The 13,535-nt window shown below is 58.4% G+C and overlaps 2 protein-coding genes across 2 annotated transcripts in view; one reads left to right on the top strand and one right to left on the bottom strand.

The window, feature by feature from the left end:
- Positions 1-2,045: 2,045 nt before the first annotated feature.
- LOC107307044 (outer dense fiber protein 3) lies at positions 2,046-7,539 on the bottom strand. The gene is made up of 3 exons (XM_015850485.2): positions 7,484-7,539; positions 3,786-3,907; positions 2,046-2,280 (listed from the first exon to the last, which is right to left on the bottom strand). Exons 2-3 carry the CDS (start codon positions 3,879-3,881, stop codon positions 2,065-2,067), a joined length of 312 nt encoding a protein of 103 aa, XP_015705971.1. The 5' UTR covers positions 3,882-3,907; positions 7,484-7,539; the 3' UTR covers positions 2,046-2,064.
- A 1,756-nt stretch (positions 7,540-9,295) lies between these two features.
- C3 (complement C3) overlaps positions 9,296-13,535 on the top strand; it is a gene marked incomplete at its 3' end in the record, with an annotated part of 75,095 nt that continues 70,855 nt past the window's right edge. Inside the window, exons 1-2 of the mRNA XM_032441658.1 lie at positions 9,296-9,466; positions 13,178-13,367. Of these exons, the coding sequence (XP_032297549.1) occupies positions 9,296-9,466; positions 13,178-13,367 (361 nt within the window). The remainder of the gene's footprint in view (positions 9,467-13,177; positions 13,368-13,535) is intronic.

A 13,535-nucleotide genomic window follows, 5' to 3' on the forward strand; every position in this document is an offset into this window, starting at 1 on the left:
CCCCCCCCCACCCCCCCAACCCCCCCCCCCCGTGCCCGCGCTGTGACGGCCCCGCATCGACCCCCCCCCCCCCCACAACCCCGGGTCCGTGTGCGGTGACCGCGCCCGTGGGGGGGGGGGGGCGGATCACCACGCGGGGACGAAGGGCTCTGCGGGGGGGGGGAAGGAGGAGCGTGAGGGAAACGGGGGGGGCGGGGGGGCAAGGCCGAGTAGAACGGGGGGGTCATGGGGGGGGGTCATGGATTGGGGGGATCATGGACTGGGGGATCATGAAGGAGGGGAATCATGGAGGGGGGGGGAACATGGACGGGGGGGGTCATGGATGGGGGGGTCATGGGGGGGTCGTGGATGGGGGGATCATTGGGGGGGCGTCGTGGACGGGGGGGTCATGGAGGGTCGGATCATTGGAGGGGGGGGGATCGTGGACAGGGGGGCTATGGGAAGGGGAATCATGGAGGGGGGTCATGGGGGGGGCCATGATGGGGGATCATGGATTGGGGGGTCATGGACGGGGGTGGAATGTATGGAGGGGAGGGATCATGGAGGTGGGGGTCATATGCGGGGGGGAATCGATGGGGGTTGGAAGTCGTGGGACTGGAGTGGGCGGGGTCACGGATGGGGGGGGCATGGAGGGGAGGATCATGGACGGGGGGGGTCATTGGAGGTGGAGGCGGTCATGGAGGGGGGGATCATGGGGGGGGGGATCATGAAGGAGGGGAAGTCATTAGGAGTGGAGGGAGGACCATGGACGGAGGCGTGGAGGGGCGATCTGACTGGGGGGGGCCAAGCGCACGGCCAGAACTGTTTACTTGGTCGAACGGGGATGTGAAACACAGGAATAAATCCTTGATACAGGGTACATCTCTTGGCTGCAGTAAGAGGACAGGCAAGGGATGGGCGTGCTGTGCGTACTTGTGGTAAAATCATTGGAAAGGGAGGACAATAGTTGTCGCAAAAAGGGTGGGAGTACAGATTGAGGATGACTGGAAGATGGGTGTCTTCTTTCACTCGTCGCGGGTTCGTCAGGCTGTGGGCGCGTGGATCTCGAGTCTTTTTGTTCGGATCGTCGGACTTGAGGCGCTTTGCCATAGCGCCGCGCGGGGGAGAACCTATCGCATGATCGGGGGCGGAGGACCATAAAGTGAGGAGGGTGAAGTGCGGCGCACTCAGCCCCCCGCCTGTAATGTAGATGGGGGATAGAGCAGTCCGAAGAGTGCCCTCATGAGGTGACATGAAGTAGAGAGTATAAGTCTAGGTGGGGACAGGTGCGAGGGATGGCTGGGGGTGCATCCCAGGTGATGGGTGACGGGTCCAGTCCGGGACCTCCGACGGTGCGCGGAGCGGCACTTGTGAAAATCGGGGCAGTCGTGCGGAGTGGCGACTCTTTGGCCCACGAACGTGCGTGAGAGCTCTGACGAGCTCTCGGAGCGCTTTCTGTCACCCCCCGGACACTGATCTCCCTGAACGGAGAGCACGCCGCCTTTCACCGCTTCGTCATCCACTATCTACCATCCCAGCAATTACGGACCCCCCGTCGGCTAGCAGGGAGACCAGGGTAACTTACAGCGCCGGTGAGTTCCCTCTGTATGCTGGGAAGATTAATGGAACAGTCCTTCCGGACAGGCAGCGCTGATCACATTACGACCCCAAGCTATTGATCCCGAGAACAGCCGCATGGGCTTCACCAGGGGAAGGCTTCTTGAATGTCTTACCACTCATCTCCCTTTGCCATTCCTATCGACTCCGTGGACCCCTCGCCCTCGGTCTTCGCGTGAGCTCGCCTCCGCACCAGGGCGAAGCCTCCACTGAACCCCCCCCTCCCTCTTGGATGTCCCCTCTTACACTGCTTACCTCTGTGAGCCCTAGCCTGCCTCTTCGATCGAAGCTCCCTCCCCCCTCATCCCTCAAATCTCCCAATTGGGTGGTAGCGCGCGCACTCTTCCTCTCCTCTATGCGCAGTGCACTCGCACCCCTCAGAACTCCGCACTGGATAACGCCACATTTCGGTGAAAGGCCCCGCCACAGGCACACAGACACGCGTGTTCTGCCGTGGGCAGCGGGCGGTTATTGGGGCACATCGACGATGAGGGGCGCCACGAACTCGGAGTGGCGGATTCCGAACGTGGGCCCTTCGCTCTGGGCGCTGCGGGGGCTGTACTGACCCGGGCCCGGCGTCTCGGCGCTGCTCAGCGGGGGGCGCCGGGGGCTCAGGCTGTAACGGGGGGCGCGGCGCTTGTACACGTCGGAACTGACCACCTGGTAATTGCACGGCCCGGGGGTCTGCGGGAACACACGGGATGGGGGCACGTGGAGACACACGGCCCAGTGCCCTCATGGAGACCCCCCGGGACCCATAGAGACCCTCAGCTACTACTGAGACCCACAGCCCCCATGGAGACCCCCCAGGACTCATGGAGACCCTCAGCCACCATTGAGATCCACAGCCCCCATGGAGACCCCTATCTCACAGCCTTGATGGAGACCCCCCAGGACTCATGGAGACCCTCAGCCACTAATGAGACCCACAGCCCCCATGGAGATCCCCAAGCCCCCATGGAGACCCCCGTTCTACAGCCCCCATGGAGACCCCTATCTCACAACCTTGATGGAGACCCTCTAGGCCCCATGGAGACCCTCAGCCATTGTAGAGACCCTCAGCCACTGTGGAGACCCTCAGCCCACTGCCCTCATGGAGACCCCCCTGGACCCATGGAGACCCTCAGCCACAACTGAGACCCACAGCCCCCCTGGAGACCCCCATCCTACAGCCCCCATGGAGACCCCCAAGCCCCCATGGAGACCCCTATCTCACAGCCTTGATGGAGACCCCCCAGGACTCATGGAGACCCTCAGCCATTGTAGAGACCCTCAGCCCAAAGTCCTCATGGAGACCCCCCTGGACCCATGGAGACCCTCAGCCACCACTGAGACCCACAGCCCCCATGGAGACCCCCATCTTACAGCCCCCATGGAGACCCCCAAGCCCCCATGGAGACCCCCATTCTACAGCCCCTATGGAGACCTCCGAGCCCCCTGGAGACCCCCATCCTACAGCCTCCATGAAGACCCCCAGCCCCCATGGAGACCCCTATCTCACAGCCTTGATGGAGACCCCCCAGGCCCCAGGGAGACCCTCAGCCACCACTGAGACCCCCCTAGTCCCATGGAAACCCCCAGCCCCCATGGAGACCCCCATCCTGCAGCCCCCATGGAGACCCCCCAGGCCCCAGGGAGACCCTCAGCCACCACTGAGACCCCCCTAGTCCCATGGAAACCCCCAGGACTCATGGAGACCCCCATCCCACAGCCCCTATGGAGACCCGCAGCCACCTTGGAGGCCCCACAGCTCTCATGGAGACCCCCAGCCCCCATGGAGACCCCCATCCTACAGCCCACATGGAGACCCCCAGACTCCCTGGAGACCCCCATCCTACAGCCGTGATGGAGACCCCCAAGCCCCCTGGAGACCCCCATCCTACAGCCCTTATGGAGACCCTCCAGTCTCCATGGGGACCCTCAGCCACTATTGAGATCCCCAGCCCCATGGAGACCCCCATCCTTCAGCCCCTCTGGAGACCCCCAGCCACTTTGGAGCCCCCCCAGTCACTGTGGAGACCCACAACCCCCCAAGGAGACCCCAGAGCCCCCCCAAAGACCCGCAGCCCCCATGGAGATCCCCATCCTGCAGCCCTCATGGAGACCCCCAGCCGCCTTGGAGCCCCCCCAGTCACTGTGGAGCCCCCCAGCCCCCATGGAGACCCCAGAGGACCCCAAGGACCCCCCACCTTGCACAGGTCCTGGTAGAAGGAGCCCACGTTGCTGCGTCCCGGCATGGAGTAGTTGGGGGCCGAGCTCTTGTTGACGATGCGGGGTCCCAACATGGGGGGCAGGCGGTACGCGGCCGGGCCCCTGGGGGGGGGGAAAGGGGTGGTGAGGTGGCGGGGGCTCTGCAAAACACAATGGGGGGACTGGGATGGGACGTCAATAAGAGTTGAGGGTGCAAAGGTGTGGGGGGTGGAATGGTATGGGATCATGGGGGGACTTGGGCTGGGATTGGGGTTGGGGGCTCAATGGAAGAGTTGGGTGGATTGAATGGAGGTCATAGGGGGGAGACTGGCGGCTGGAGATTGGGGATGGGGGCTCATAGGGGGGAGAATGGTGAGGACCTGAGGTGAGGGGCTCATAGGGGGGATTTAGGGCTGGGATTGCAGAGGGGGCTCATAGGGGGGAGTTGGGGCTGGGATTGGGGTGGGGGCTCATAGGGGGGATTTGGGATGGATTGGGTGGGGAGGGCCTCCATCGAGGGGGGAAATTGGGGCTGGGAGTATGGGTGGGGCTCATAGGAAGAGTTGAGGCGGAGCATTGGGATGGGACTCAGTAGGGAGAGCTGGGCTGGGATTGGGTATGGGGGCATCATAGGGGGGAAATGGAGCTGCGGACTGGGGTGGGGGCTCATAGGGGGAGAGGATTGACGATCGGGGCTCAATAGGGGAGATTTAAGGGCCTGCGAATGGAGAGGGGCTCCATAGGGGGATTTAGGGGATGACGTTGGCGAGGGGGCCTCAAGGGCGTGGAGCTGGGATATGAGGGTGGAGGCGCATTAGGCGAAGAGTTGGGGCTGGTGGGCTTAAGGGGATGGGCTGGGCTCATAAGGAAGAGTTGGGCTTGGGATGGAGGCATGCGGGACTCATAGGAAGATGGGGCTGGATTGCGTGGGAGGCCTCCAAGGGCGAGCTGGTATCTGAGGATGGGGCTCAGAGGAAGAGTGAGGGCTGGAGATTTTGGGTGGGGGGTATAGGTGAGCTGGATTGGAGGGTCATAGGGAGAGTTGGGGATGGATGGGGCTATGATAGGGGGAATTGGAGTTGAGAGCTCGTGGGAGGGTAGTTGGATTGGAATGCGGCTCTAGAGGAGATGGGCTGGGATTGGCTGAAGGGGCTCATAGGGGAGTGGATTGGAGTGGGCTCATAAGGGGATTGATGGGCTCATAGGAAGGGAGCTGAGGAGTGGGAATGGGGGCTCATAGGGGGATTAGCGGCTGGATTTGGGTGGCTCTATAGGGGAATTTAAAGGCTGGGATTGGGGTTGGAGGCTCATTAGGGGAATTTGCATGGGATTGGAATTGGGCTCATAGGGGGATTTAGGCTGAGGATGGGAATGGCGGCCAATAGGGGGAAGATGCGGCTTGGATTGGGGGTGGGGCTCATAGGGGGATTTAGGAGCTGGAGATGGGAAGGGGCTCCATAGGGGGAGTTGAGGGCTGGATGGGATGGGGGAGTCTCATAGGGGAAGTTGGGGGCGGAGATTGTTGAGGGGGCTATAGGAGGATTTGAGACTGGATTGGGGGGGGCTCCATAGCGGGGATTAGAGGCTAGGAATTGGGGGGCGCTCATAGGGGGATTTAAGGCTGGGATTGGATGGGGCTCAATAGGGGGCATTGGGCTGGATTGGCGGTGGGGCTCCATAGGGGAGGATGGAATTGGGATGAGGCTCAGAAGGGAGCTTGGGCTGGGTTGGGGGGGGCTCATAGGGGAGATGACGGATTGAGGGGAGGGGCTCATAGAGGGATTTAGGGCATGGGATTGGGTGGGGGCTCCATAAGGGGGATTTAAGCTGGGATGGAGGTGGGGCTACATAGGCGGAGCTGATATTGTGATGGGTCATAGGGGAATATGAGGGCTGGAATTGAGTGGGGCTTCATAGGGGGAGATGGGGCTGGAGGGGGGCTCAGAGGGGGAATTTAGGGCTGGGTTGGGGTGGGAGTCATCAGGGAATTTTGGGGACTGGATTGGGGTGGGCTCATAGGGAGGGATTTAGGGTGGATTGGGAGTGGGGGCTCATAGGGGGATTGATAGGGCTGGGATCTGGGGTGGGCTCATAGGGGGAATTTAGGCTGGATTGGGGTGGAGGGCTCATAGGGGCGGAAGTCATGGGAGGCTAGGATGGATGGGGGTCAATAGGGGGAGTTGGATTGGGGAGGGGGCTCATAGGAGGGGAGATGGATTGAGTGGGGGCTCATTAGGGGAGGATGTTAGGCTGGATTGGAGGGGCTCATAGGGGGGATTTGGGGCTGGGAATTGGGGGGGTCACATAGGGGAGGAGTTGCGGGCTGGGCATGGGATGGGGCTCATAGGGGATTAGGGCATGGAGATTGGATAGGGGCTCAAGGGGGGATTTGGGGCTGATTGGGAAGGGGCTTCATAAGGAGGGAATTTAGGGCTGGATTGGGGAGGGGCTCATAAGGCGGGAGTTCGGGGTAGGATTGGGGAGGGGGCTCTAGGGGGGGAGATGGGGCTGGATTGGGAAATGCGGCTCATAGGGGGATTGGATGGGGGCTCAATAGGGGGATTGAAGGTGGAAGGCCATAGACGAGGGATTTGGCGATTGCGGATTGGGTGGGCTCATGGGGGAAGTTAGGGGCTGGATTGGACTGGGGGGCTATGGGGGATTGGGATGGAGCTCATAGGGGAGGAGTTGGGATTTGGGGAGGAGGCATAGGGGGGAGAATGGATTGAGATGGCGCTCATAGGCGAGGATTAGGCGCTTGGATTGGGATGGGGGCTCATTAGGGGGAGCTGGGATTGGGAAGGTGGGGCCAGGTGACCGCGGGGCAGCCGATGGGCGGGGATGATTGGTGGAATGGGCTGTATAGATGAGGGGTTGGGCGTTGTGTGATTGGGGATGGTGGGCTCAGCGATTGGAGGTGCTGTTGGACGTGACTGCTTGTATGCCAGGTTATACCAAGGTGGTGATTGGGACTGGCGGGCTATAATAGGGGGATAGGGGCGGGAGATATGGTGTTAGGGATGGGGGTCTAAAATGGGGTGGAATGCTGTGGATTGGTGTGTGGTCTGCATATAAAGGAGTACGGCTGGGAATGGGGAGGGGCTCAATAGGGGAGAGATTGGGGCTGGGATGGGGGCTTGTAGGGGGGATTGGCGAGAGTCTCATAGGGGGAGTTGATGTGGGATGGAGGGCTCTAGCGAAGGAGATGGGCATGGGATTGGGATGGAGTCATAGGGGGATTGGATTAGGATTGGGGAAGTTTGGGCTCCATAGGGGGGAGTTGGGGTGGGATTTGGGATGAGCTCATAGGGGATTGGGGCTGAGGATGGTGGGGGCTCAGAGGGGGATTTGGGCTGGGATTTGGGATGGGGCTCAATAGAGGGGGAGTTGGGCATATAGGATTGGGCGGGGGCTCATAGGGGGGAAATTCTGGGGCCGGGCTCATAGGGGGGATTATTGGGGGCTGGGGTACATAGGGGGATTTGGAGGCTGGATTGGACGGGGTGAGGCTCATAGGGCGGAGTGGGGCTGGGCTCATAGGGGGAGTTGGGGCTGGGGGCTCATAGGGGATTGGGGCTGAGGGTAATAGGACGGACGGGGCTGGTTTTCAGGGGTCTCATCATGTATAGTTATGGTCTGGGGGCTCCGCTACAGGGCGGGTCTGTGTCCCGAACACCCTACATCCCCCCCCAAATACCCGGCGTGTGGTCCTGGGTTCTCTCCTCGAGAGCGGAGGTTCGTCAGGGAGTAGTTGGGCCGCCGTGGGGACGCGATTGTCCTTGGCTTTCATCTGGGAGTAGCGGCCTGGGGCCCAGACCCAATGTAGAGAATGAGACCCCCAATGTGAGAATGGAGACCCCCAATGTGAGCATAGAGACCCCCAGTGTGAGAATAGAGACCCCCAGTGTGAGCATGGAGACCCCCAGCGTGAGCGATCGGAGACCCCCAAGACAGTAGAGAAGTAGAGACCACCACAGCATAGGAGAGTAATAGAGACCCCCAGTGATCGAGAATAGAGACCCCCAGTGTGAGAATAGAAGAAACCCCCCAATGATGAGGATGAAGAACCCCCAATGTGAGAAAGAGACGCCCGTGTGAGAATAGAGACCCCCGAGTCTGAGCAAGTATAGAGACCCCCAAATGTGAGAATAGAGACCACCCAGCAGTGGACATATGGACCCCAGTGTGCAGAATAAGAGACCCCCAAATTAAGCGATGGACGACCCCAGTGGGAGAATAAGAGACCCCAGTGTGAGAATAGAGACCCAGGGAGAATAAGAGACCCCCAATGTGAGAATAGAGACCCCCAGTTGTTAGAGAAATAAGAGACCGCCAGGTGAGACATGGAGACCCCAATGTGAAGAATAGAGAACCCCCAGTGTGAGAATAGAACCTCCAGTGTGAGAAATAGAAGACCCCCAGGTAAGAGAATAGGACCCCAGCGTGAAGCATAGAGACCCCCAGCTGAGAATGCGAGACCCCCAGTGTGAGAATGACGACCCAACGTCGAGATAGAGACCCCCAACGTGAGAAATAGAGACCCCAGCCTGAGAATAAGACCCCCAGGTGTGAGAATAGAGACCCCCAATGTGAGAAATAAGAGACCCCCAGTGTGAGCATAGAAGACCACCCAACGTGAGCACAGCAGACCCCCACCATGCAGACATGGAACCCCCACCAGTGAGAAATGGAGAACCCAGCGTGAGAACAGAGGGGACCACCCCAACATGAGCACAGAAGATCCCAGTGTTGAGAATAAGAGACCCCCAACATGAGCATGGAGACCCCCAGCGTGAGAATAGAGACCCCCAGCGTGAGAATAGAGACCCCCAGTGTGAGAATAGAGACCCCCAGTGTGAGAATAGAGACCCCCCAATGTGAGAAATGGAGACCCCCAAACATGAGACACAGAACCCCCAGTGTGAGAATAGAGACCCCCAGGTGAGAAATAGAGACCCAGTTGAGGAATGGAGACCCCCAAATGTGAAATATAGAGACCCCCAATGTGAGCATAGAACCCCCAGCAATGAGAATGGAACCTAACATGAGATGGAGACCACCCCGAGTGTGAGAAGAGAGACCCCCAGGTGAGAAAGAGGACCCCCACCATGAGCACAGAGGACCCCGCATGCTGTGAGAAATAGGAGACCCCACGTGAAGCAATAGAGACCCCCAGTGTGAGAAATAGAAGACCCCCCAGTGTGGAGAATAGAGACCCCCAACGATGAGCATGAGAACCCCTAACCCGTCGAGCACAGAGACCCCCCACATGAGCACGGAACCCCCCAGTGTGAAGAACTAGAAGACCCACCCAGCGTGAGCACAGAGACCCCCAACATGAAGCACACGAGACACCCCACTTGAAGCACAGAACCCCCCTGAGATACAGTGGACCCCTAGTGAGCACAAGTACCCCCTAGTGTGAATACAGCCTGACCCCCCGAGCGCGACCCCCGCCCACCTGGCGCCGGGGGAGGAGAAGAGGCTCAGGTCCCGGGGGCAGGCGAGGATGGAGAAACTTGGGAGGATCCCGCCGGGAGCCGCGGTGGGTGGTTCCGGGAGGGCAAACGGGAAGGTTTTTGGCAAAAACCCCCGGAAGGCACGGGGGAGCGGCGAGGCGGTGACAAGAGAGCTCATGCGAATTCCCGAAGCTGAAGGCGTCGGGCGCGGGCCGGGACCGGTACGCCTCGTGGAGGCGGAAACCCCAGAGGGGGGGGAATAAAAGTGCCAATGTAACGGGGCGGGGAAAAGAAGGGGGGGGATAAAGAGGAGGCAGGGGGATAACAAGGGAGGGGGGGGGATAAAAAAGGGGGGCGGATAAAAGGTGGGCGCCGGGGATAAAAGGGGGGAATTAAAAAGTGGGGGGGGAATAAAGGGTGAGGGGGAGGATAAAGCGAGGGGGTGAGATAGAAAGAGGGCGGGAGATAAAAGGGGGGGGATAAAAAGGGGGGGGGGGATAAAAGGAGGGGGGATAAAAGGGGCAGAAGGATATAAGGGGGCGAAAGGATAAAAAGGGGAGAGGGATAAAAGGGGGGAGATACAAAGGTGGGGGGGAATTAAAAAGGAGGGGGGATAAAACTGGGGGGCGGATAATAAGGAACAAGGGGGGGAAAAAAAGGGGGAATAAAAGAGGGGGGCGGAATAAAAGGAGGGCGGATAAAAGGACGGGGGATTAAAGGGGGGGGATAAAAGAGAGGGAGTAAAAGGAGGGATGAAAAGAGGGGTGAGATAAAAGGGGGGCAGATAAAAGGTGGGGGGAGATAACAAGAGAGCGAGATCCCGGGACGGAGAAAGGGGGGATAGGCGGGGGGGATAAGAAGGGGGGGCGAGGGTAAATAGAGGGGGGAGGGTGCAGCGCCGACCGGACCCCCCGAACCGCCCCCCCACCCCTTAACCCGTCCGCGTCCGACGCGCTCACCCACGTTAGGTGGGCAGCCCGCGCGTACGGCCCCCAAAGCGGGCCGCCGTGCGAGGCGGCCCCAGATTGCGGGGCGCCTGGGGCCGGTGGGGACGGCCCCAGGAGGCCACCAGGCTCCCAGGCATCGCGAGGGCGAATCGCCGGGCGCTGCTGCCGCCGCCCGGGCCGGTCAGCAATGAGTATCCGAGGGGGAACGGGGGGGAGGACGGAGACGCACCCCCCAGCAGAGGTTCACAAACAGCCACACACACACAGCGGGACCAACATGGGAGCCAATGGAGCCAATGGGAAACCAATGGAAACGCACATGGAGCTGGGGGCTCGCGAGAACCCCGGCCAGGCCCGGGATCACGGAAGCCCCCCAGCGAGGCAGAACCCCCTCCGGGTCGAACGATGTTCTATCTTCAGCCCCGAGACCCCAACACCTAAGCAATAACCCTAATAACCCTAATAACCCTAACAATAACCCTAACCCTAACCACATACCCCATATCCCATACCCCATATCCCATATCCCATATCCCATATCCCATACCCCATATCCCATACCCCATAATCCCATACCCCATATCCATACCCCAATACCCCATATCCCATTACCCCATATTCACCATACCTCCATGATTCCCAATACCCGCGATATCCCGCATATTCCCATAACCCATATCCCAACCCCATGAGTCCGATACCCATATCCCATTACCCCCCCAAGTATCCCATATCCACCCCGATACCCCATACCCCATATCCCATATCCCATACCCCTATTCCCAATACCCATATCCCAGTACCCCGATCCCAGTATCCGCATACCCCATATCCCATACCCCTAGATCCGTATATCCATACCCAGTATCCATAACCCCATACCCCATATCCCATACCCCAATACGCCCATATCCCATATCCCATACCCCACGTATCCCATACCTGCCATATCCCAGGTATCCCATACTCCACCATACCCATATCTCCAGTATCCCCAACGTATCCTGATTACCCCATACACCATAGCCCAATACCCATATCCCGATACCCATTATTCCCATTATCCCAACCCCAACCCCAATCCATACCCCATACCCCATACCCCATATCCCATACCCCATACCCCATTACCCCTATCACCCCATACCCCATATCCCATGCCCCAGTACCCCATACCCCATTATCCCATACCCATTATCCCAGTATCCCATATTTTCCCATACCCCATATCCCGATAACCCCATACCGCGACAATAACCCACTACATCCATTCCCATACCCCATATCCCTAGACCCCATACCCCACTATCCCATACCATTACGCGCCATCATCCATACACCACATTACCCGGCATCACTTCCCATTCACCCCATACCCAGTATCCACATACCCGCTCCGAATAACCCCATTATACCCATATTCCCAAGTCAAGAAATATGGCACCATACGCCATACCATTACCCATACCCCATACCCACTACCCCCCATATACCCATATCCCATAGCCCCCATAATTCCCAAGATACCCCAATATCCCCATATCTTCATACCCATACCCCATTACCCCATACCCCATATTACCCTTCATATCCCGCATTAAACCCATGTAACCCCATATCCCATATCCCATACCCATACCCAACCCCCATATCCCATAACCCATATCCATCCAACCCCATTACCCCTATTACCCCATACCCCGATGGTACTCCCGGTATCCATCCCCAGTACCCCATATCCCAATCCCATACCCATACCCCTACCCCAGTTGACCCCATTAACCCATTACCTCCAATTACACCCATTATCCCTATTTACCCCAGTAACCCCATATCCCATACCCCATACCCCATACCCCTATACCCATACCCATACCCCATGTCGCCCATTTACCCAGTATCCCATACCCCATTTACCCATAGCCCATTTATCGCATACCCCATATTCCCATACCTCAATTTACCCCACTATCCCATACGCCCATACCCCATTATCCCCATACCCATATCCAGGTTACCCATACCCCACTTACCCCATGATCCCGTGCTACCCCATACCCACTACCCCAGCATCCCCATACCCCATACCCATTCCCCAGGCTGAACGCGCCATATCCCATACCCACGTACACCCATATCCCAGCCCCATACCAATATTAGCTGCCCCATACCCGTGATCCCATACCCTCATATCCCATAATCCCATTACCCCATTTACCCATACCCCAACCATGACCCCCATATCCCATTACCCATAACCCATACCCCAGTATCCATACCCCATACCGCGATTACCCAATCCCATATTCCCATGACCCCGATTACCCCATACCCTTAGCCCTCATACCCCGTATTACCCAGTATCCCATACCCCAGTATCCCGAACCCCAATGCCATATCTCCATACCCCAGTATTGCCCATACCATACCCCGAGATACCCAGGGTGAGTGCCCATTACCCCAGACCCATATCCCAGGTGGTCCGCGAGTGAGCGCGCATACCATACCCCATATCCCAGAGATCCCATATCCATCCCCAATACCCCCTATACCCCAATACCCCCATGGTACCCCATTATCCCATTACCCATAACCCCATATCCCAGTATCCAACACCAGTACCCATTACCCCATACCCCATTACCCCCATATCCCATACCCAGTTTACACCCACAAAACCCCAGTTTTCCCAATAGACCCCAAAGATACCCATACCCCAACAAGCCCATACCCGCATGTACCCATATCCCATACCCCATACCCATATCCCATATCCATACCCCATACCCCATATCCAATATCCCATATACCCATTACCCATATACCCCGAATACCCCAATCCCCAATATCACACGATCACCAGCAATATAACCCCCTATCCTACCCCCAATAAACAACCCCATACCCATACCCCATAATCCCATACCCCATTATCCCACTCAATTCCCATAACCCCCCACCCACCTCTTCCTCACCCNCATACCCCATATCCCTTTATATACCCCATATCCCATATATACCCCATATATATCCCATATATACCCTATATATCAGGTATCGGATGGCAGTGCAGACGCTGTGCTCCCTATGGCCATGTTACGGCAGCGCTTCGAGAACCTACAGGAACTTGTGGGGCATCAACTGTACGTGACCGTCACCGTCATCACGGAGTCAGGTGGGACCTATAGGGATGTATGGGACCCATAGGGTTATATGGGATCCATAGGGTTATATGGGATCCATAGGGATATATGGGACCCATAGGGATGTATGGGACCCATAAGGTTATATGGGTCCTATAGGGATGTATGGGATCCATAGGGATATATGGGATCCATAGGGT

The sequence above is a fragment of the Coturnix japonica genome, unplaced genomic scaffold (genome assembly GCF_001577835.2).
Source record: "Coturnix japonica isolate 7356 unplaced genomic scaffold, Coturnix japonica 2.1 chrUnrandom475, whole genome shotgun sequence".
Taxonomy (NCBI): domain Eukaryota; kingdom Metazoa; phylum Chordata; class Aves; order Galliformes; family Phasianidae; genus Coturnix; species Coturnix japonica.